This window comes from Sebastes fasciatus, chromosome 6 (genome assembly GCF_043250625.1).
Source record: "Sebastes fasciatus isolate fSebFas1 chromosome 6, fSebFas1.pri, whole genome shotgun sequence".
In the NCBI taxonomy this organism is placed as follows: domain Eukaryota; kingdom Metazoa; phylum Chordata; class Actinopteri; order Perciformes; family Sebastidae; genus Sebastes; species Sebastes fasciatus.
In genome coordinates, this window is record NC_133800.1 from 8,895,590 (window position 1) to 8,921,309 (window position 25,720).

At 39.0% G+C, this 25,720-nt stretch overlaps 1 protein-coding gene across 3 annotated transcripts; it reads right to left on the reverse strand.

Moving 5' to 3' along the window:
* Positions 1 to 282: 282 nt before the first annotated feature.
* Positions 283 to 24,682, reverse strand: sh3glb2a (SH3-domain GRB2-like endophilin B2a). 3 transcript variants are annotated; one of them, XM_074637491.1, is made up of 11 exons: positions 24,474 to 24,682; positions 22,968 to 23,109; positions 18,343 to 18,471; positions 16,439 to 16,572; positions 15,819 to 15,923; positions 10,472 to 10,534; positions 8,665 to 8,688; positions 8,278 to 8,367; positions 6,658 to 6,758; positions 4,467 to 4,668; positions 283 to 3,202 (listed from the first exon to the last, which is right to left on the reverse strand). In XM_074637491.1, the coding sequence occupies exons 1-11, from the start codon at positions 24,534 to 24,536 to the stop codon at positions 3,095 to 3,097; spliced, it is 1,161 nt and encodes a 386-aa protein (XP_074493592.1). In that variant the 5' UTR covers positions 24,537 to 24,682; the 3' UTR covers positions 283 to 3,094. The 3 variants fall into 3 exon arrangements, with proteins under 3 accessions (XP_074493592.1, XP_074493593.1, XP_074493594.1); XM_074637492.1 differs by having other exon boundaries at positions 15,831 to 15,923; positions 24,474 to 24,681; XM_074637493.1 differs by lacking the exon at positions 10,472 to 10,534 and having other exon boundaries at positions 15,831 to 15,923; positions 24,474 to 24,681.
* Between the last annotated feature and the right edge of the window lie 1,038 nt (positions 24,683 to 25,720).

Genomic DNA, 25,720 nt, shown 5'->3' on the forward strand with positions numbered 1-25,720 from the left:
GTGACTAATACTAATACTCAGACTACAAACGGAAACCAGAACCCAGAACCCAGACCCGTCGCCTACAGATTCTGCATTCATATATTGGCACGCCAATTGAACAATGACTCTATAAATACCACCATATTCTAGAGAAATAGAGACCAGGATGTGAAGATTACATAGTTGCATTTGGAAGCTATTTAGAAGAACCGCACCTTAAGGCACTTCTGCATTGGCTTCAGCTTTCGACCACGGTGGTTTGTTATAAATGGTGTATATACAGGAACTGGGAAAAAGTAATTGAATTCAAATAAATCTTACTTTTTATTAAATCCCATACATTTCATTCATTCAGCATGGTTAAGGAACAGGCAATACATATTTTGACAAAAATATATAATAATAATAATAATACAAGATGAGGTAAACCGAATCACAACAGTATAAGTAAAAAAAAATAATTTGAAAATAACAATTCCTCGCAAATCTGTGAAATGAGCACAAGAGTAGAGAGCAGGACACGTGACGTGGATTACATTCATCTGCCAACAAGAATTATTATTAGATCTCATTCTCTCCTCTCAGTGACTGCAGGTATAACAAACCTATTTGCTTGAGTCTCAGGTTAATCTCACTTCTCCTCTGCTGGCAGATTTTTTGCATGAATAACATTGTGCTCATTTCACAAAAAATCACAAAGCTGGTTAAAAAAACCCAACGAAAAAAAAAAGACAAAGTGCATGCATGTACATATACTGGATGTGAGAGAGCACATTAGTTTTTTTGGTGCAGCAGTTCTCACATAAACGGACTTCGCTACATCTTATAATCGTATAACACACACACGCACGTCCAGCAGGACAGGCTACTAGCTGTAGCACATGCAGCACTAAGACTGAAGACACTTTGAAGTATTAACAGACAAAAACAGCAACAGACAGGAACGTCGTTAATTCCAAAAAACACTAATGTCAAACAAAAAAATCACACAAACACACACATGGTTAAAAGGAGTTGCAGTCTTGCATGCTGTGATGTGGTGTACTTTAAGTCTCTGTGGACATTTTGTTGTGAAGAGCACATTCTCTGGTTTGCAGCAGATGGCCTTAGCGGTTCCTTCCCATCATCTTAAGGCAGTTAGGACAGGAGTGTTCATGTTTATTTGCTGCACGTGTTCATATTGTTCAAAGGGACATCTTCAGTGGCGTGGAAGCCGTGAGAGGCAAAAAAAAGCCCATTTGGGAAAGTCTAATCAAAACTAAGGAATGACATGAATCAATCAAGTAAAGCTGCTGCTAGTAATATTCCATCAAACTGTCCACAAAATGTTATTGTCGCTCTACATAACACATTCTTTCCATTAGCAGTTAAGGCAAATCTGCTTCCCAAGAGGTGAGGATGATAGGACGATAAAACGTCCGTGAAAAACTTTATTTGCTGTTTTATAGTTATTGTTCGTCAGTAAGTTAACGGTTGTCATATTTAATGTTTTCGTCGAGGATAAAAAAAAGAGAGGATACAACACACAAGAAATGCAATTCTGTTCACGACGTATTGGAAGAAAGGGGAAGAACAGAACACATTTCTGAAGCAAAACTAGGGATGCAGTCACATCTTTCATTTTTACTTAAAGATTTAAATAAACTTGGTGATTACAGGAACTCTCAATATAAAGGCGCGTCTGTCATGAGGTGGTCACAGTGATCCGTTGTCTGTTTGCACACTGTTGTATTCACTTCTTCTTCAATGAGGAGTCATCTGTCACACAGGGATAAACTGTACTTAAAGGTACGGTGTGTAGGATTTGGCAGCTTCTAGCGGCCAATGGTTTCAGATTGCAATCAACGAAATACCTTTTCCTTTTCAAGACTGCGGTAACGTGAGCCGCGAAGTACAAAACCGTGACAACGGCGTTTGTTTTGGACTCTGCGGCTCGCGTTACAGCGGTTTCTCAAGAACTACGGTGGCCTTCAGGTAACGTAAAAACGCGAAAGGCTCTCTCTAGAGCCAGTGTTTGGTTTGTCTGTTCTGGGCTACTGTAGAAATGTTACACACTGTTCCTTTAACTGACTTAATTGAAGGACAAGACTTGTCATAACCCCTTTAATTGGGAGAATCAAAGAGACGTGGTCATTGCAAGCTTGGTTTATCCATACCACTGCCTTCAGAAGAAGGGGAGACAACCCAGGCAAAAACATTGTTTTTCTCTGGTCAATTTTGGGCCAATTTGCTTCCATAACGTGTTCTTTCCAGCCCAGTCGCCCATGTCATTTTCACACCATTTAATCTGTACTGACTGCATTTCACTACTCCTTGTCTATTTGCGTCTTTATATTTCTCCTAACTTCACCAAAATTTTGCATTAGATAATACCATACAATTCTGGAATTGTATGCAAATTAGCACCTATTTAATAAGATACTTCCTCATTTGCATATTTAAACATACTTACATACATTTTCAGAAAACTTGTAATTCAAAAAATAATTGTTTTATTGTAAGTAATCAACTGGGGAAGTTTCATGGTGATATCTATCAGTTATTTATTTACCCTATTTATTACCCTATTCACCTGGGTTGTCTCCACTTAAGAGAAAATAAAGACACTTTAAAAAAAACAAAATCAAATCAACACCATCGTTTGGTTGGAAATCCCTCTGAAGACAATGCGGAAGGTCTACCTGAACCATCGGGATGCACAACAATAAATAGGTAATAAATAGGAAAAGAAAGCATCATCGTAATAATCCACCAAACGTTATCTAAAAGGAATGTTAACCATTCCCTGTGGGGATTTTCCTGCACTCATAGTAACAATGTATCCATATCACTGCTGTCAGTGTCAGGTGAATATACTTCAGTCTGCTCTGAGAAGCACACGGATGAGTGTGTGTGTGTGTGTGCTTAACTTACTGTGGAGGAGTGCTATTGGATTTTACAGGTTATTGTAAGAGTGTGGAATTTAATGAGGTGAATGAAATATCCTCATGGCTTCAGTAGTACTCACACATGCACATCATGCACGTGTGTGTGTGTGTGTGTGTGTGTGTGTGTGTGTGTGTGTGTGTGTGTGTGGGGGGTGGGGGTGGGGGGGTCAATGCGTGTGTGTTCTTTAGCTGAGAAGCTCCAGGTATGTGACAGGCACTTTTCCTTTCAGGTTTCCTCTCTCTCCAATCAGCCAGTCAGAGTCCATTCCTGGCACTGTGTAAACTGTAATGAGCTGTAACACAGAGTACATGGACACTTTTAAAGGGGACATGTCATGGAAAAACTCACTTTCTCAATGCTTGTGCTCATACATTTGGGTATCTGGAGGCCCTGCCAAACCACAAAACTGTGAAATAAGTGGGCTGCCTGGATCCGAAAACTTTTGATTCAACAAGCCTTACAGATTTGGCTCTTCTTCCTATGTCACATGCAGGCTACATGAGAATATACCGCCCCCTCCACGCCCATCTGAGTATCTCCACCTACAGCTTGAAACTACCTTTGCACCATATTGTTCTCGCAAGCCAATCAGAGTACGCTGAGCTTTTTCGGTAGCGAGGCTTAAAGAGACAGGCGCTAAAACGGAGCATTTCAGACAGAGGGTGAATACAGGTATATTCATATTCATATTACAGTCTGTTCACACCTGGCATTAGAATGCGTCTCCAGTGACCACCTGTGATCGGATCTCACTTCCCCCGCTCTATATCCAAATACTCACTGGTGAACACATGGATAATAGAGCAGACGCCGCGACGTAATATAACAGGAATGTCAGCAGTGATATCCTACATATTCATGGATTCAGGTCCATTTTTTTTATTATCTACATACGGTTCCCCGGGGACCTCCGTGCCGCTGACACCGCCGCCTTTGCCAGGCAACAGCGGGGTACAGTGGCGCGTGCTCAGGTTTTTTTTTTTTAATGCGATCAATTTGCATGTCAATATATTTTTTCGAACTGTACTTTCACACAGAATGCAAATATCATGCGCCGAAAAAGCAACATACTGTTTTTTTAAACAAGGTAGTTTTCTGAACTAAAGGCATCAACCAATCAGGTTGTGCAGAATGGGTTGAGTTGTGCCTATATTCATGAACAACACGGAGGCTCAATAGCCTGAACCAAATTTTATATTACTCCTTTCAACCTTGACAAAGGCAGTGCAGACCAGATCTACTCCTCCTGTTCTTACCTTTCACAATAAAAGCCCTAGACATATAATATTCGCAGGCAATATTTTAGCATTTTCGTGTCGTTTATTCGTCATGCCCTCGTCGTGTAAAGGCCTTTCATCAGGATTTTAAACAAAGTTTTTACAGCAGAGGTGGGCCATCTCGAGTAAAGCCCGACTCCGCCATCATCAGAAAAGCCGTATACATTTGGATAATAAAACATGAACCTTCAAGGAAAAGGGAAGATGCATTACTTGAATCAGCAAATGCCACATGACCTCATTTATCCCACGAGCTGCAGGTTGATGATGAAACCTCACCTCGTCAGCTAAAAGGGAGAGCTCGCTGGAGTCAGCAGCATCGTAATCGTAAAGGACTTTGGCCTTGCGGGTTCCGGTAGCTGGCGCCTGAACTTCCTCAATCTTCAGCGTGTCTGTCTCGACAGGGCTGCTGGCGTCTTCTGACGCAGAGCCGGCAGCAGCTACGGAGTGAGTGGAGTTCAGTGCAAATGCATTGGGAAGCCTGAGGGGAAAGCAGACAGATGATGATCAGAACATACATATAAAATACGAACATACAAAAATTACACAAAAACAATACTGGAAACCAAACATATCATGAGTTATACTCTCCACTGGAACATATGATAAATCATGAGACATTCAAGTCTAGCCAGGAAACTGGAGTCTTACACAATTAGGGCCTTTTTGTATTCCCAGAAGTGCAACAAGTTCAAAGTGGTATAGGTCTTGGCTTGACTGTGTGGGTGTCTCCAAACCCGCCCGCTATTTTGGTGCAGCAGAGTAAAATCATAAAATGTGATACAGCAGTGTTTGCACCACCATGCATTTTAAGAATAAAACACAAACATGGAAAAAAATGAAAAAAAGTTGGAAAGAAGGCCACGACACACAGAGATTAACAGAAGACAGAGTCAGTGTGGATTGGATGACAGAATGCTTAAGCTCATGTCGCACTCTCATCTCCCTTCTAGTGGGGATTCCCAGTAAGAATGAGATGTTTATATCTACATACAGAGCGGGTCCTCTTCACAGAGCCAGCCGCCATGTTTCTACAGTAGCCCAGAATTGGCTCTAGATAGGGCCCACGGGAAAAGTTCCAGTTGGTTGCAATCTGCAACCTCACCGCTAGATGCCACCAAATCCTACACACTGCACCTTTAAGCATAATTCTGTGATTGCGGTGCATTCGCTCCAAGTATATTGTTTACTTTATTGTTTGCTAAAAATAAAATCACCAAAGTGCACTGTCTCTTTTGAATGAACCCCCCACGTTTGTACATTTCCTTCCACCATGTGCTCTGCGCTGGCCACAAAAAAAAATACAACACAGGTGGGCAAAGTAAATCTCATGGTCAGGAAAATACCAAACTGTCGGAGCGCTGCTTGTGCTGGTCGTTTGCCACCATGGAAATTTAAGTAGGAAAGCCAACGAGGGCCTCAATCTCATTCTGTTAACCAAAGAGGGGAAATAACCAAATGCAGTGGTTTCCTATTTGCACACCTACTAATCTTTTATCTAATATGGATTTGGGAAGCATTGGAAAGCAAGCAAATGTGTGAGTCAGAACAGACGCACAAAGAGAAAGATAAATGGCATCAGCACGCAAGAAGACGGGTCATACTCACACGTCCTCATCAGAACTGAGGGCATGAGACAATGACAATGATTTGTCATGATTTGACAAAAGCAAAAATAACAAAAAAGGGGCAGGACCTGACCGGAACTGAGGTCAAATCTATGTTGTTGTTGTTTTTTATGTTGTATAACAATACATTCATCAAATATGAATCATCTTCACAATATTTAATAAAAGGATTTAGATCAACACTGACTATGCTGCAACTTTTACTTTCCTCAGTCAATCATTAAACCAAGAATTACCCTGATCATTAAAAGCTAATAAATTACAGAATGCAGGTTTTCCCCTGATGAAGCTTATTCAATGTAGTTGAAAGTAAATTAGGGCGTTTATCATAAATAAACTGAAGTAAATTATCTGAATCAGAAAAATTACATTAAATATTCCCATCTTTTCAATGCTGCTCCTGCTCTGCCTGTTGTTACAAAATTCAAAAGATTATTTAAAAAAATAGATAATAAAATTATACGGTAACAATGCTGTGCCACTTTAAAGCTTTTCTGGGGGACATAAATTAGATGGGGTTAAACAGAGGTTTTATTCTTGTATCACCAAACAGAGCTGTAGCCTACAGCTGCTGATATCAAGATATCAAGATGGAATTATACAAAAATAACCAGCTGCCATAGTGAGCTGGTTAGATGAAGAGCTGCAGATGCTAAGTGCAGCCTGGGTGAACTCAAACAACACCTGTTACTGTGCCATTTCAGTCGAATAGAAAAGCACTCGTGCTGTGCCTGCATCATTGCTCGGAATTTGGGTTGTTCACAGAACACACTGCTCAGTTATCCCAACTTGGACATCCTGATGCTGAATCAACCCCACCTTATCTCCCATGTGGTTCTCACCTTCCCAGCTCTTTCTGTAGTTCTTGCATGTGGAAATGACACTGCTTATAGTACGCTGCTTGGGCCTCCACAAACTCATGCAGGCAGCGCAAGTGGTTCACCTGCAAGATAAGCAACAACACAATAGTCACTCTTAAAAAAGAAACACAGATTTTTAAGCTCATCTCCATGAAGAAGTACTCAGATCCTCTCCTTAAAGGGGATATATCATGAAAAACTCCCCCTTTTCAGTGCTTGTGCACATAAATTTGGGTATCTGGAGTGCATACCAACCCACAAACTATGAAATAAGACAACCCAGTCAGTTTTTTGTGGGCTGCCTAGATCAGGAAACATGTGATTAAACAAGCCATTCAGATTTGTCTTCTCTTCCTTTGTCACATGCAGGCTCATTAGAATATACCGCCCACAGCTTGAGAACTACTTTTGCAAAGGTGCACCATATTTGTCTCGCAAGCCAATCAGAGCAGACTGGGCTTTTTCGGGAAGAGACGGGCGCTAAAATGGAGCATTTCAGACAGAGGTAAATATACAGGTATAAATAATGTATTATTTGAACATTAAAGCCTGTAAACATGTTCTAGTAAAAACTCAAAATACAAGTATGAGCCTGAAAATGAGCATGATATGTCCCCTTTAAGTAAAAGTGGTATTACCACAATGTGAAAAATACTCCCAAAGTAAAGGGTGTTGTACACTGTACATACTATAATATTTTTTAGGATTATTACTGATGCATTAATATGTAAGTAGCCTACTGCTGTTGTAGTTGGTCATGGTGGAACTAATTTGAACTCTTCTATAAACTATTGGGCAGTTTAATCTAGAAAACCCGCAATCTCACAAAGACATGTCTGTATATAATTACGTCATAACCTTATTTTCTTAAAACAAGGGAAGAGTGTGCAGTAAGAATACTGTATTCAACAAGTTTTTATTTTAAATCTGTTTGTTTCAAAAACACTCGAAAAAGGAGAGCCTGCAGCTCGAAACAAGAACAAAAATGAGGCAGGTTGTTGCACAAGAATCATCAAAAATGATGTTTTAGAAAAAACCTGAAACTGCTTAGTCTTACACTATAAAAAAATAAGATTTTAAGGACTCAATTACAGACTATAATGACTTGATTAGAAGGACATTTTTGTGCACTGAACAATGTAACTTAGACCTATAATGTGAAAATCATTTTAGGATCCCAATATCACTATGCTTATTTTTTTAATATAATATATATTTTAAAAACAGGCATTTAAATTTTATTTTACCTAGTCTGTGTCTATGTAAATTTGGTTCGGCATCACTTAGACTAATTTGGTATTTAAATATCAAATTCAAAAGAATTACCTTTCCAGGATCTAATCAAAATGGTTCAAGATCAGTAAGCATTTTATTCGGAAGTGTTCTCGTTAAGGGATGCCGCAGATACATTTTCACTCGTTTTTTATGAACCTCATGCGCACATCTAAAAGTCGCAGTGTTTCCAGCTCAAAGACTTCAGTGCTTTGAAGAATGTGATATTTTAACAACCCACAGTTAACAAAAAGAAAAGATAAAAGTGAATAAATGCAGCATAAATGTGTGACACTGATAGAAGTACTGGAGGGTGTGTGGCTGACCTACATGTGTACTACTGATGCCCTCCAAAAGCAGCCGTGTAACCTCTGCTTGGCGGTCAAACTCTGTCTGCGCCACTCGGAGCTCATGTTCAGCCTGAAACAATAGGAAGAATATTAGCGACATATTTACGTCATATCTCTCGGGATACTTGCCACATCTAAAGTCCAGACTTGAATCCGTAGACGTGCTTAAAGATAACGACTGGTAATGAATAATGATAGGCTGACAAAATAATAATAATAATCTGATAGACCTGGTGATTGAATTGTTATAAAGGTCACAAAGTCTTGAATGTTTTCATGAGAAGTTCCATCTGAACCATACTGACGCATTAATCCTGGAAAACGGGTAAAGCAGACAAATTTCACAACCACAACATTGCATACTTACTTTTTCCACTTCCTCACTCCAGAGCTGATAGGTCAACGCATACAACAAAAGAGGAAGAGAGAAATATAAGTTATTACAAGGATATTCCAGAAGGCCTTCACTAGTGCGGTGTACAACTAGTGCCTATTGTTTAATCCCTGGAAGACATCCTCTCAGTAGTGGTAGGCGTAACACGTTTGTTAAGGCTGTACTAAATGTAGGCAAACCTCGGTTTTGGATCAAGGCTGCGTCTCGCCCGATATTCACATTGAAATGCCACATTACCTTGTCTTTTTTTCAAAGAAAGAAAAAGATTTAGTTTCGCTCCAAACAATCACTGACGCATGCAGCTGCTGGTCACTTTGATGTTTGCGTGGGCTTGTGAAAGAATTTCCGCTTATTAATGTTGGTTATGTGAATTGATTCTGACCAGTTAAGACGTTTTTGTTTGGCGGGGTTAGTTCCTCGGGTTGACTTCCTCTTTGTGGTGTAAATTCAGTAAGTTGTGTTGAGTCAGTTTTGGAAGTTCCCATACCATTTCCAAGCCCTGTAGAGTGTTCAAAATGTAATTGTTTGAGTTGGCTGAGTTGCTGTTAAGTTGCACTTGATCATAAATATTTAGAGCTGGATGTTCCTCAAGAGGCTAAAAATAGATGAGAGAGAGGGGAATGAGCATGAGCATTCAGAGAGAGATAAGCAGAAGGAGGAAGTGAAAAAGTGAACATGAGAATAGGAGGATGATTCAAAAAGAGAACATGGTTTTAGACCATAGACAGCAGCTTCAGCATGACAGTACAAAAATTCACTCCTGACAAAGTTGATTCCTTTTTTTGAAAAGATGACCAAAAAGCAGTGACAGTGTGTGGCTTTAGATTAGAGCTAACAACAGCGTTAACATTACATAGTTTGTCCACCAGAGAGGACTGAGTTTGACACTGTAAAATGTCCCTCTCAGTCTGTATCTTGGTCACATTTTTTTTAAACCAACCAAGATTGTTTGTGTATGTTATTTTTTTGTATTAGAGAAACTGCTATCAGCAGATTTATTGTTATCTGATTTTTTTTTTTGTATTTCAAGCTTTAGTTCTGAAAGACGTAAGGCTTTAAGGCTTAAAGCAATGAAAAGTACAGAGATTAGGACGAGTTAATGAACAACATCCTTCAATGGCTGTTGTTGCTATCAATAGTTTGCCAAGATTTATCGGTTCAATCCCCCGGACCGGCAGGATAAATCTGGGCGGGGAAAGTGAAAAGCAGCGCTTGCCCCTCCCTCATTACCACCAATGAGGTGCCCTTGAGCAAGACACTTAACCCCAATGGCTCCAGTGGAGCTGCTCATTGGCCAGCAGATCAGACTGCGGTTGTACTGGGCAGCTTCCAGGTGTGAATGTGCAACTGTGTTAATGTAATCAGGGAGTTCCTGAAGAGGGAGCATTGTTCTCAGTGAACCTCCACCTGAATAAATAAAGGGGAAACCCTCCCCGCCCAAAAAAAAACATGACAGAGGTCAGGAATGCAACTCTGAGTTCATAATCACCATTGTTGCCAGATGGAAACACTTTCTTACCACTAACAGATTCAAATTCAAAGCTGCTTACAATAGGTGACTGCTATGAACCAGTATGTACCTGAATATTGCATTAAGAACCATAATAAAGAACCATAATAAAAAGGGTAGTTGATTTCCCACCCACCCCTGGCGGCCTTTCATAGCCAATGACCTCACTCTGTTTCTGATTGAACTATGTGTACATGGAACCTGACGTTATTTTTAAGCGATACTTGTGCATTTCCAGTTTTGTTTAGTAAAGCATAATCGTCTCCTTACCGCAGAGGCACTGGCAGAAAGCACATAGTTGCGGGGTCTGGTCTCTTGAAAATCTGGAGCCATCTACAGAAACGGTAAGGTTATTTAACATTCGTACTGCTGTGTACTCAGTGGATACACGGCAACCATACATCAGCACACACTATGTATCGAGAAATGCAGACAAAAACAGAAAGCAGAGCAGAAATAAAAACCATGATCTTGATGAGTTACACAACAGCACTCATATCTGTGAAATGGTCAATCTGTGCACTCGTATCATCAGAGGCTGATAATTCAGTTTTTCCAGTATATTGCAGTTTTTTGCAATTGCCAAGACACAAAAGCTGGTACTTGTGGCACAATTATTGTAACAACTAACATATATATAGCCTATCTATTGACCAGGTATGCTACGGCTACACCATAAGCACTCTGCTTTACTCTAAAGCCGAAGTTATATACTTTCCGCGTCCGCGAGGTTCCGTGAGATGTAACTTTCGTCATCAGAGGATGTATGTGTGGGCCCTGCGCGGACGTCCGTGTAGCGATCTACTGCACATGTGTGGAACGCGTCCTCCAAGCGGACACTATAAACAGAACTACTATGAATCCATGGTGTCCGCAGCTGTAGATGTACACTTCCGTTCGGGAGAATAACCGAGGCTTAAGTTTGAAATTCTAAAACACACTTTTTGCAAATAACTACACTAGGTTATCTACATTGGACACATCATTCAAAACTAAAAACCTGTGTGTGTTGTTTGCTAAACACTGCCACTGAGATGCCACACTCAATTACCAATCACCTGCACCCAGAATGCACCTGTGAAAACACCTGTAACTAATTAGATTACTTTGATATCAGATTCAGGATTCAGATTTGCTCTTTGGTGTGCGCAACAATGGAGGCCAAGTTTGGAGACAGAGTTAGAGGACTGTAACTGCAATATACTGTGTTTTGTTTACAGTACAACACAGTAACTATGTTCATGCCATCTTCAGTTAAAGTAATTGTATTTTAGACTTAACACATACCTAGCACAGTGTGCAGTTGACATGTGGGAAAAGCTGTTTATTTGGCGTCTGTGTGTAAAGTTGTGATGCAAAAGTGTTTTCGCTTTTGCAAGAGATAGAAGATATTTTGTATTTTGTGTATATGTTTTTGGTTTTTGTGTGTAGAGTTTTAACAAAGAGGGTCCTAGTTTCAGAAATTGTGTTTTAGCAGTTGCAACAAACTGTAATACATTAGAAAAAACGTCAATATGATATTTATGTAGTCATGTGATCCATCTTTAATACAGAGCTTCCTCCAGACAGAAAATCTGAAAATGTGACCTTGAGTTTATTTTCCTTTGCCACTTTAATTTAAAATTGTTAGATACAAGTTTTCCCAATTCATTTATTTTAATTCAAAGGGGCAGTTATGTAACCCAGAGTTATCCAAACCAGGTGCAAAGATATGAGAGGCGGTTTGCAGTGAATACCTGCCAGCACACTGTTGCAGCACTCGTGACATTGGGTGTGTCTGAACTCATAAAAGAAAGGTGCAGAGAGGTGATGCAACACAACTGTATTTAAACATCCCCTCCAGCACCACTGAAACTAGTGACTAATCCGTCTAACTCACTGTCCTGACTAATCCACTGTAAATAGGAGTCATTCACATTACAAGCTTAGTCAGCAGGAATGTATCATGTTCATGCTAACATGCATACAGGTTGCAAACAAAATGCTTCTGATAAAAGTCAGACTTTTTTTATTCTGTTCAACAGTTAAATAAAAAAAGCAGAGGGGGTTTTTAAAAGGCACATACAAAGTGAAATGGGGAAGGAACATTATCAGTTAGGGCCTTCTATTTTAGGACTATGGATTGGTTACTCGAGTAGTAGTAACAAAGTTTGCAACTCAAACAGATTTTCGTGCAGAATTCATAACTATGTGAAAAAGGGAAGTCAGATTTAAGCACAATATCATTGGACTCTGGCTGATAGTGCAGCACAGCCACCTGCTGGCAAAACAATATACAATGTTCTCAGTTTGAAGATTTCTAAGGCCCCAGATTGAGTAAAACTGGTTCTTGGCCTTGACTATAAAGTCCAAATGGATTTGTACCCATTTTACAGATAACAAAAGAAAGGAAGAATTCGTTTTGATTACATGCCACAATGCATTCACAAGTTTTACAACAACCATTTCTATTATTCTACTAGACAACTAGCTCAGAGTAAAGCCCTAATGTTGTCCAGTCATTTTAAGCCTGTGCCAATCTGTATTTAAAGTTGAAGTCAGTAACTTGAGCAAATTTGATAACATTTTTTTCGCAGATTATCTGTCTCTTGCACTACTGTCAGGAAATAGTGACAGATTTCTAAAAATAAATTTGTATCATATTTGCACAAAGTTACCGACTGAAGCTTTAACCACATAATCCTGTGCTTCTAAAAAATGTTGGCAATTTGTCTTGTCACATGCAGTCCAAAACATGAGCATTAATCAGAACGAGGCTGCACATTGAAAATGTCCAATGTAAAAAAAGATTATCTCCATTTTCTTTGTCTCCGAAGGCCTGTCATTAACAATAGAGCCAATAGTACAGGGAGAGAGACGAAACCAACAACTACTACCAACAGCCATAGCTCTTACAACCTTAACTAATGTGTTGTCACCGGTTAGATTGTCAAAATGAGAAAATGAACAGCTTCAATCCCTGAGGAGCTACGTTCTTAACATCTTAGCATTAGTGACGGTTGCATCCAGTTATCTAACGTTATACAGCAACCGCTTCTGGATTAAAAATCTTGGGACAGAATCATTCCTCTACGCTGGTTAAATCATTTGCTTATAGTAATTAAGTAGTCCGCTTACAGCGCTCAATTTGGAAAATATGGAAAAACATTTTAAAACTAGACTATCGTTAGTGAAAAGTGAATTTGTGTTTTGTTTTTCCCTTTACTCCCTTGATACTTTGCCTCTTGGACCGTCTGTTTCCGGCTGGATACCTGAGCTGCGAGAACATTGATATCATGACAGGAAAAGGAGAGGAATTTTCTCGGAATAAAAAACGAGTGCACTCGGGGAAAGCACCTGAGTTTGGAACCGCCTTTGTCAAATGGATTGATAATGCCTGGTCACGTATGCCTCCAAATCCATGCGCGCACGTAGGCTTATACTCTGTTGTTTACCCTACCATTAAATATTCATCACTTTACATGACTGTCTGTCTGAGTCACTCCACTCGACCATGAAATATGTAGGTTGTGCAACGAACTGGCAACCATTTGTTGTGAAGGGAATGCAATGGAACATGGGAGGGAGAATGTGACAGATAGTTAGAATGATAGAATGTTTGTTGATGTTATCAATTGTACCTTTAAGATAAGTTTATTTGAGAACAGCAGGGGTGTATCGGTTCAGCTCTTTGCTCTGTATTGGTTTTGAAGTGTTTGCACCATGTCTCACTCAGAGGGTTTTGGGAATTGTTTGCGTACCAGATTTCATCATTTTTTTCAACAGACGCCTTCATATTACAACTGCCACATTTTAAGATGTCGGTATTCATAGCAGCAATCTATAAAACTCTTCAGAAAACACATTTCTTTTAAAAGGTGCATTTTATAAATATTCAGGTAAACCATGCATGCCAGATGTGGTGATGAAGTACGGTCATAGACACTGTAAGTGACCAACTTATGATCCAAATCTCAAATATTGTATGGCAATTTAATCTCCATTCAGAGAAAATAAAGTCAATCTTTTCAGGTTGTAACAAATATCGCCATGAAGTCGTTCATTACACATTTGCATTTTTCAAATAAAAACTAAATTCACAAATGAAAAAAAACTGCTGTGAACACAGATCCAGGCAAATGACATAGCAAAGATCCCTTCAGCAGAGAGTTCATCCATACAGACTTTAGCTTATTGATACAGTCCACTTTTTTTTTCTTTTCGTTTTGTTGCCGAAACATTAACATAGTTGTGATGCAAGAGTTAAATGGACCATTACAGCCCGAGTGACTTGTTGTCCTGATTAGAGCTGCAACGATTAATCAATTAGCTGTCAACTATTAAATTAATCGCCAACAATTTTGATTATTGATTAATCGGTTTGAGTAATTTAAAAAAAAAAAAAATTCTCTGATTCCAGCTTCTTAAATGTGAATATTTGCTGTTTTCTTTAGTCCTCTATGACAGCAAACTGAATATCTTTGAGTTATGGACAAAACAAGACATTTGAGGACGTCATCTTGGGCTTTGGGTAACACTGATCAAGATTTTTAACCATTTTTTAGAGCAAATAACTAATTGATTAATAAAGAAAATAATTGACAGATGAATCGACAATGTCCAACTCCACTTTGGCTAGTTAAACCGTGTATAATCTGGGCACAAAGTAAGGTGAAAGGGGCAAAGGGGTTGTATTTAGTCTCTTGATCATAGGTGTGTTTTGGGCGTAACATGAATCGCCTGCACAGTGGCACGTTGCTATTTAAATGTCTGATTCAGCAAATTGGAGAAGCGAGCGGTTTTCTGATGAGGAAACAGATTTGCTTGTGCGCAAAGTGAAAGTGCGATGCATGTGGTCCTTGGCCGGTGGACCCTCCAACCTCCGCAATGTCTCCCAATGCTCTGTACAATCAACAACTCCATCAACTCCAGCATATGAGCAAACGCACCAATAACCTATTTAACCGGCGCGGCATAGAGGGCAATGCCTGTCCAAATGAGCTTTTGTACCCCCCTAAAACTCATTATATTATAATCAACATTAAATATGACAAAAATGTATTGATAAATAATGCAAACTGTATTGCTTTCCGATGCAACCCATGAGGGGCTCGGACCCTAAGGATAGAGCGGAAACCGTCGGCTCAGACATCTCCGTGATCAGAGCTGTGTGCAGGCAGGCTGTATGGGCTGTAGCTGCGGCAATTCAGCGAAATATTGGGCTGTGACTGCATATTTTGCTGAATTTGGTCAATAGCTGGTGTTAATTTCCCATCATTTAACATAATTTAATATGCCACAAGTTTCAAGCTTTCTCTGCAAAGAGTAAACTTCAGGTCAAACTTGTTTTTTCAGTCCATTTGCTTTGCTTTTTTTTTTTTTTTAAACCAACGATTAATAGTTTCTTGTCACCAATAGCTGAATGAAGCACAAAAAAACTCAAAGCAAGTGAGACAGGAAAAACAACCCAACATGTGCAGTGCATACTGAAAGTCTTTAAAAATGTATTTAATACTTACTTCACCATCACACTGCAAAGGTTATGAATACACAGACAGTTAGTCATGGTTAATGCCAGTACCACCAAATGTTTTATCACATTATGGGTGGGGGAATGGGGCTGTGGGTTGGGAGGCACAAAAAGACTCACCGCAGCCTTAGCCTCAGCCACCTTTGCCTTCTTCAGACGTGCTTTGCAGGAATCTAGGTCCAAGCGAAGATTCTCCAGAAGACGCCGTTCTTTCTGAAATACACACGATGGCACAATCGGGAAGTAGCTGAGCTGAGCTGTGAGCAACCACGAACAATTCACGGCTTGCATGGTACAAGTAAAGCAGACTATAATGGACCCACCGATGAACAACCATAGGCTTATAAAGACTCATAGAACATGAGTAAAGCAACGATGCTGACCTCTGGTGGTTATGGAGAAAAGGCTTGACTTCCTATAATTGAAGGTTTTTACTTGTGGGCTGTAAACTGTGAAATTCAATATATAAGCATATTGTAGGTTATATTTTCTAACCACATCTTTTAAACCTCTAAAACTGGATTTGAATAAGAACTGCTGCCATAGATTTGGCTGCAAGACTGTCAGCATGATCCAACTTTGTAAAAAATACATTAAATGAAATCATTCAGGAGTTTCTTATGTGTTCTACTAGAATGCGACGATATTTCTCCCCAAACATTTCAACATTGACTATAGCGAATGGCCTTTCTACTGATAGTAGGGTGGATGTAGTATTTCGGACTCACTGAAATCGTCCTCCAGTCTCCTTCCAGAAAGTTCCTGAGGGGGGTAAGAAAGCTGATGGCTGACGTCTGGAGGAACTCCCTCTCTGCTCCTCCTAATCTTCTCTCACATTCCCCCACTTCGATCAAAGTGCTCCCTGCAAGACACAGATTAGATCCATTCATCAGAAAGCCTTCATTTCAAATTCCACTCTCTTCCCAGGCCTTAAAATGTCTTCTGCATGTACAGCATAGTTGTAGATACTCTCGTCTACGTTCATGCCTTTCTATGAGACAAGTCCCTGAAGTGGCTACCGTACCTTGATTATTTCTTCTGTCTGTCCGACACATCTGACATGTTAGGACCGTCAAATGACTCAACACTACGTGCCGCAACTACTTTGTGTTGCACTTCTGACTTCCAATATATTTCTAGACTCTACTTAAAGAAGAACATCTGCAAAAATGCAAAAACATTTCTAAAATATGTAGGATCTTATTACTTCTGCAGTACAAATTACGGATGCAGGGGTAAAAATGTTTTTAAAATTGTGCACAAGTTTGTACTACAAATGCACAACAAAGAAAACAATTGTTCCTATGTCACAATACAAAACCACCTGGCCTTGGCTGAAGAAAGCCTTGTAGTTTTCGTTTTTAGACAGATTTCAACAGTCTTGCATTTTTTCCCCCTCAAAAACAGCACGATGTAACGTTTGAGTTAAAGTTCCCTTTTATTGTTTCTCGCTATCTCCTTCTTCGCTGCCGTATCTTTGTCTATTATCGCATCTTTTCTAAGAAGATGAAGAAGGTGTCAATTATTTGGCACTGTGCATGGTGGAGACAAAACATGGACTTTTGACATTTCCTGTCAGTTAAATATAGATCCAAAAAGTGTTTTAGGGAAAAAGATAGGAACCATGCTCCAGTGGCTCTTTGCAATCTACACTGCATGAATAATAGAAAGCCTGCGACTAAGTTACTGTTGCATAACAACGCCACATAGAGAGCAGAGGAATTCCTCCGTCTCGGGTGCTCGCCTTCTTTAAATGTTATTCACAAAACAAGATAACATATCAAGTGAGGGTGCAGCCCAAAAGTGTGTGTAACAGAATTCAAGGAGAATTTCCGAGTCGAAAAAACCCCCAAAAGGTGCACAGAATCAACCCGTTATACATCGAAGAGTTGGGAAAGGATGTCTGTCCATTGGTTGTTCACAGCAATATAGTTTATTCTAAATTTACTGCAGCATGTACCCAGAGCTTCCAATAGCACCTATCAAAATATTTAAGCTCTTAGCTCTCCTACGTGCACTTTTGGAAGATACTGAATATGTCAGGCTGAAATTATGTCTAAACTTACACATCAAACATGTAATCATGTCCATTTGATGGAATGCTGTAGCCAAAAACATGTCGTTCATTAGGTAGACCTCACTAAAAGGAATGTCTCCAGGTTAGGATTCCTTCAGCGATCATCGTTCAGGAGGTTTTTTACCAGGAGCCAAATTATCCGCTGAAGTTTCCTCCTCTCCAAAAACAAACGGACCCAGTGATTAAAACTGATAAAAAACACTGAATAAAGCAGTTTCACGTTAAAAATCAGGGTTTCTCCGACGCTGTTCGGCAGGCAAAAGACATCCAGGAGGTGCACCAAGCCGAGCCGCCGCCAATTTATGACAGCTTCTGACAAAGCTGACGCATGAGCAAAGGGTATATGAGGCCAGTGACAGGCGACTGAATGAAACGGATCGTTACCTTGATTCAAATTACGAAATTTCTCTAGGTTATAAAATTGTTGGAAATATTTGGGGATAATGGAAGTACACAACTCAACAAAATATATAACGTACAGTACGTCTAGTCGTTTTTAAGACATTTTGATGCAGAAAAGTTACATATTATACCTTTAAGTGGATGCATAATTACCATATGGAGATCCAGGACCAAATTCCTTTGCTGCATCCTGCATATATTGACCCAGCAGCTCTCCATTTGTAATTCTGGATGGCGCCTTCCTGTCCAACTTTTCATAGAGAAACTCTTCAATTCTGGCACCTACAGAGAAAGTCAAAAAGTATAGTTCCTTAATCCAGTTAGATCTCAAGGTCTCCATCACATGTCCATAATATTTAACAATATATCTATTAAATAGAAGATTATATTTAAAAAAAGCCAAAGCAAAGAATATTGATCAGGACATCGATTCACATTCTTGTTTCTGGGCATTGTTTTGTTTTGTATTGTATTGATTTGTTGTTTTCTTTTTTCCATCATCATTTATTGCTCACATGCATACATATTACTGATGATGGTTTTGTTGTATATCACTTTGTATCTTTGATAAGTCTTAAATCTACAAAATAAATTCTACTCTTAATTACATACTGGTAAAAGGGTCATAACACAGATTTAAAATGACAGCCAAGAGCCATGTGGCTGACAAGTTATATCGCACTGACAAGGCAAATGTGCAAGAAAACTTACCGAAAAAATTAGAAATGGTTTACATATTCCAAAAACACAGACATCACTACACACTATGACAGACTGCTACATGTAGCAGGACAATATGAAGTGTCGGGGTGAGTGGGAACTGTGTAAATGATAAAATGTGGGGAACCAAATTCACAAAGGTACAGAGAACTGAAATCCTGCTCCTGATTTTATTGTTCAAAGTAATTTCTCATAGAGGGTTTCTTTTATCAGTCTTCTTCATTATTCTTCTTTCATTCTGAAATGGTGAAACTGTGATGTGTTTCTGTCCATATTCTGAGCTAAATTCTGCCCATACTACCTGGTAGTCTTGTTAAAATGTTAAAGTGTTAAAAGTCTAAGTCTACAGCCATGCTAGCAGCTCGGTGAGGTGAAACTTTGGCTTGATGACGACGCCAGACAAAAAGTCAGGAGATGACTCAAGTTATTACGATTCACCGCACAAAAAAGACAATGATGTTGGCATCTAAAGGAATACTTTGACATTTTTGGAAGCATATGCTTTCTGGTGAAGAGTTAGATGAGAAGATTGATACCACTCTCGTGTCGGTCCCTTAACTATGAAGCAACAGCCAGTTAGCTTAGCTTAGCATGAAGTCTTTAAACAGGGGGCTTCTTTAACAATATACCCTACTTTTAGGCTTTTAATATACCTTTTTATCCTTGCTCTGTCTAGGAGTGCCTTTACAGACTCTTTACACTGTATATTTGTATGTTTTAATTGTATGTTGTGTAATGTGTATTGTATGTAACTTTGCAGTATTTGGAGAAGCCAAAGACAAATTTCCACTGAAGTGGACAATAAAGTCAATCTTTCAATCTATTTTTCTTCACTGGAGTTCTCATATGAGGAGCAATATAGACTTATAAAAGGTGAAACATGCATTTCTTTTTCTGTATTTTTAAGTAAGGGATACTAGGGTGGGCATTCAGTCAGAAATCAATCACTTTCTGACCTCACCCCTTTCGATTTGAACAAACATTTTCCGACATGTTGACCTACATGAGAGAGTGTTAGAGCGGGGTTTGAATGACCAACCATTCAGGAGACACAGATATCTTCTTCAAAAATAAACACAACACTATGTTATCTCTGATTATCGGAAAGCTGACAAACAAGGTTATCCATTAAATCAATATTTTTTGGTCCAAAATAGATACATATGCAAATTAGGTGTTTTTTGTCCTTATATCGGATGGACACTTCTTTAGATCTCCTGAGGTTTTCATGTTGTGCCTGCTACCGGTTGAGCAGCAGCAGACAGAGTATATGGTAGGTAGGTCAGTCTAACACATGAATCCTTAATGTTGCCTATGATTTTCTGTTTCACTTTGAATGTTATTTCAGTTACCCCAGTCATCACACAACTGAAAAAACAGGAAAAGGAAGGCGAAGTCAGCAAAAATGTGTAGTGCAAAATCATGTGAAGTTGTGAATATCTTTACTTTTTATTTTACAGCAACTGGTCATGGGCTGATGATGCTTTGCTCATCTCATTCGGACTTAGACAGTATGTTCTGCATGTTGATGTGTACGGCTCCACTGATGTGAGCACATCACCCAAATCAAATCACGAGTTGATCAGGATGCGTTAGGAAAGTAAATGATGTGGAAGGTCCCTTTGGTTTCTACCTGATGCTGCGTCACATTAACAGACAGACCCATTTCTAGTAAGGTCAGGATACTGTCTTCAACTGTGATTAGTCCTTCTATTTGAGTTGATGAAGAAGATATCTGTCTTTAGGAGGGGTGGGCGCCCCATATTTGTCAACTTTGAGGGTCCCTGTATCCTGAATCATTGTCCATTCTGATTAATCAAACCACGTTCTAACACTCTCTCATAAAAGGTCAACATGTTGGCAAAAAAATATATTGTGCTACTTTTAACTTGTAGTTTGATCTAAGCCAGTCACCTTGGGAGCAGGAAAGAATGAGGAGTCTCTACACTGTATGACTTGGATTGGACATAACACTGACAAATGCTAACAGGTGCTGAAATCTGACAAGCCAAACCAGGATACTCTTCTATTTTTGAATATGGACAGAATAGCCAAATATCAAGCTTCAGCTTCATAGCAAGACAGACACAAGAAAGACAATATGTTTAAATAAATATCCATTTGGCATAAATGATCAACCCATGTACAGTACAGCATGTGCTGACTTACTATCAGCTGTGTGCCAGAATAGGATTCATTCATATGCTCATCCCTGAGAATTAAAAATGTATTTTGCAGCAAACTTTGATCAAAATACCAAAGAATCATGTGCTGATTTGGTCCTGTTAAGGTTCATGAATAACTTCTCTGTACCAATAATTCAAAAGCATGAAAGGTTTCCACAGCACGGCACTAAAATAGGGAGGCAGAATACTTACCAGTGTGATCAACTGTAGCATGGAGAATCAAAAAGTCACATGTTAGAGCTCCCTGTCCCCCAGTACGTCATTCCATATCACTATAAACCTATAACTAATAATACTATGATACACGTATTTGACCTCTTTGAATTGAAGTGTCCTTGCAAATATGCTGACACTACCTTCTTACACAATGTTTTATAAATGTACTGACATCTGGTATGAGGTGCCTATTCAGAGAAACATTTTTTGCATCAGTCTTTTTATTATTACTTTAAGGACCATAGCAGTGGTATTTTACGGCTGGGTCCTCCGTTGTGTTTGTATTGTGCATTTGCATGAGAATGCACATGCATGTGACGGAAGACAATATGGTCAGAAGAAATACAGCATACACAATTTCTAACTTATAGGTTAAAACATGTAATGCCATAGGTGTGGTCCTTTCAGCATTATATATTTTGACTTAAGTATTGAACTGCCTATGCTTCTACTACTACTACTACTACTACTACTACTACTACTATTACTGTATTATCTAATTGTATAATGGAATTAATTACACTGATGGCGAAAAGTAATGCAACATTCACTGGGTTAGACTGACTAACATCACTAACAATAACAGGTAAGTGTTTTGGTCATTCTGCAGTCACATAGTGTCTTATGTGACAATAACTTGCACTGTTTGATAACAGGTGATATACTCACCCATTCCTACAATAGCCGACTCTCACCCTGGAAAATGGGCCATAACTACTGCCAAGTAGTGATGCCTCACTGTATTGTTTGTCACAGGGATTACCCTAATTTGAACACATTATTTAAAAGGTACAGTGTGTAGGATTTGGTGACTTCTAGTGGTGCGGTTGCAGATTGCAACCAACTGAGTACCCCTCCGCTCACTCCTCCCTTTCCAAGACAGCGGTAATGTGAGCCGCCAAGGGCTAAACCGTGGTAACGCCTTACCATAATAACACTACTTTAGGAGCAACGGAAGTCAGACGGCGGCCGGCAGTACCACGGTTTTGCACTCTGCGGCTCACGTTACCGCAGTTTCACAAGCGTGTCGGAGAACTACGGTGGCCTTCGGGTAACGCAAAAACGTGAAAGGCTTTCTTTTGAGCCAGTGTTTAGTTTGTCTGTTATGTAGAAACATGGCGAAGCAACATGGCAGACTACGTGAAGAGGACCCGCTCCCTATGTAGATATGAAGGGCTCCTTCTAAGCTAACGAAAACACAATGAGTCCTTTCAGTTGATTACACACTAATGAGAACATAGTTATGAATATTATATTACATTTCTGCTAATAGATCCCCCCGAAATGCAACACACTGTTCCTTTAAAAGGTGCACAACCTATATTATGACTATGGTTTAATCAGTCCAGAAAATGTTTAATTTTTCCATCAGTCAAGCATTACTTCGTTGGACTTTATTTTGTTTTTCTAAAATAAATAACTGTTTAAATTGTGTTTGGAATTACATGACAAATATCTGATTCAGTATCTCTTTTAAATAAAATCAATAACCTCGACTAAGAGTATAGATGAGGTAATCTTTCCCTTATGTTGCTTTTAACATCTAACATAAAAAAATTCTGAAAATCATTAGCAGTTGTTCTGCTTGAAGAGAATATGTACTCTAGAATAGGCTATACTCTCTCCACCTCTAATGACCGGATATTGATGGCATACTTGGGTTGGGCTGCAGCAGGACCTCAGTCTGTCTGTATATTTTCTCAGTCCAGTGTTTGGTGCAGTCTGCGCGGCTCATCAGGTTCTCAAAGTGAGCGTCCAACTCTGTCTTCTCCGCCTGGCCCAACTTCTCCTCTGTGAACTGAGCAAAAAGTACACTGTCACACACACGGGCGAACTACATGAATGTATAAGTGAACTACTGAGACACAACTCTTCCTATTTCATCTATGGTTTTAATCAATAGTATCACTGATATATGCACTGTCACCGTGACATTTTTCCTGTACCTTTTTATGATATGTTATGTTTTTATTCCTGTTATTTCTTGATGTTAATGTAACGCACTTTGGGTACCTTTTGGTTATTATAAAGGGGCTATACAAATAAATGTTGATTGATTGATTGAATATGGAATCAAGGTGATATCATGACGTCATGGGGGGGGGTTCACGACCCGCTTCTGTGTCAGTCTTTTCCATCCTCTCTCTCTCTCTCTGCATCACCCTCAAACTTGTCCAGATGAATATAACTCAAGCCCTTTAATTGAGTCCATGATTCATTTCTACTAGTGATGTGTTGGTCGCGAACGAGCCGGTTCAAAGAGCCGGCTCTTTTAGGTGATCGATAAGAGAAGGCTCCCGTCCGAGAGCCGTTTTTTTTCTTCTTCTTTTTTCTTTAATTAATTCAAGGCAGAATGATAGGACGATCTTCTCCGCGCCACGGGCACTCCATGCGCTGACTTTGACTGAATGTTGTGTTAATGACGTCCGTGCGACCAATCAGGTGATGACAGACAAGGATCATACCATCAAGCAGGGAGGGGCTTGGATGCACGGCGCGCTGACGGGCTATACAGGTACAGAGCAAGAGGGAGAGGAGGAGAGAAAGAGAGAGGAGTGTGGTGCGCTAATAGCAGAAAAGATGAGTCGGAAACGAAGCAGCATGTAAAATTATGATATTCTGGAAATTATAAGGTTTAGTATAATTATATTGAATAATTTAAGTGATATATGTGCACACATACTAATCATAGGTCAAAACAGCACTAAATTTGGCTGAATTATAAAAGGCAGAAGTGGTAAAATGAAGAGCCGTTTGGGAGCCGAAAGAGCCGGCTCTTCTTGGTGAGCTGAGCCAAATGATCTGGATCACTAAAAAGAGCCGGAATTCCCACCACTAGTTTCTACTGGTAGGCTAGCTTGGCCTAAAATATAACGTTACAGTAACTAGATGACGTCATCATGGTGGCTATAACAACACTTCCAGTGGTAGCATTTGGACTGTTTAATTACAATGTACCGTTAGGCCTCAACTATAGCAACTACGTAGCTGAATATCAAGTCTTCCTATGCTATCAGGTAGCAGCAGGTTAGCTCGTCAGTGCTAACATACTGCTAGCTGAGAGGCTGTAGCGTAGTTACCGGTAGTCAGTAACGACAGTAACAGCTGGCTGTCAACATGGACGGAAGTGTCTCAGTAAACTGTACCCGAGGGTTTCATTACCTGGACAGCCCGGGTGAAGAACACTCCAGCCCCGGAGGCTAGTTTCTTCACGTTGAAGTCCATGGTGTGTTTGTGTATCTGCTGCTAGCTATAGTGATGTTATACTGGAAGCAGTAGACGACTGCTCGACTCCAGCGGCTGGATGTTGTGGCACACGGCACAAATCACGTGATCACCATGACGACGAGGCGTAGTTACGTCAAACGTATACATCACTCTGCCAAAAATACATAGAAGCACAAAACTGGACAAACTTTAACAGTGGATAGTTTCTATATGATAAGAACATGCGACAGTTGTGACTTCATCGCCAGAGGCTTGTGCTGTTTCACTGTTTGAGGTCTTGCATTTACATGTTTCCGTGAATGCATCACCAAAAGTTGGACAGCAGACACCGCCTATTTGATTATGGATGTTTAAAGAAACTATAAAACTATTTACAGCAGTTTTCTTGAAATAATATACATACACAACAAAAATATTATATATAAAATAATATAATATAATTTATAAAATAATATACATACACAACAAAAATATTATATATAAAATAATATAATATAATTTATAAAATAATATACATACACAACAAAAATATTATATATAAAATAATATACATACACAACAAAAATATTATATATAAAATAATATAATATAATTTATAAAATAATATACATACACAACAAAAATATTATATATAAAATAATATACATACACAACAAAAATATTATATATAAAATAATATAATATAATATATAAAATAATATACATACACAACAAACATATATATATATATATATATATATATATATATATATATATATTTAAAAAAACAAAATAAAACTTGCCAAAATAAACGAGTGTTCAAAAGTCGTTGGATTTACTGCAGTGCCATGGATTGCATTTCATGATGCAGGGGTTCGTGTTGTTTCATAGCTAAAAGTGTATATTATTGTGAATACAGGTAGTATTTTTGCTCCGATACCTATAACAGAGAATAATTAGTCTTGCTATCAATTCAATTCAATTCAATTTGCTTTATTGGCATGACTGTCAGGTGAACAATATTGCCAAAGCGTCAATTCAATAATAAATAAATATAAAAATAAAAACTAAAATAAAAACAAAAACAAAACATACATATACACATATACAATTCATTAAGCAAATTACAATATATAGATATTTAAAAAGAAAATGCATGTAAATGGAAGAAAACAATAAAGAAGTAATTAATGTTTGTTGTG

Excerpts from the sequence above, each read along its gene's own strand:
- sh3glb2a (XM_074637491.1), bottom strand. The coding sequence starts at position 24,536 with ATGGACTTCAACGTGAAGAAACTAGCCTCCGGGGCTGGAGTGTTCTTC. Across the intron at positions 23,110-24,473 it reads TCTTCACCCGGGCTGTCCAG|TTCACAGAGGAGAAGTTGGG; the intron begins GTAATGAAACCC and ends CTTTTTGCTCAG. Across the intron at positions 4,669-6,657 it reads CTACAGAAAGAGCTGGGAAG|GCTTCCCAATGCATTTGCAC; the intron begins GTGAGAACCACA and ends CTTTCCCCTCAG.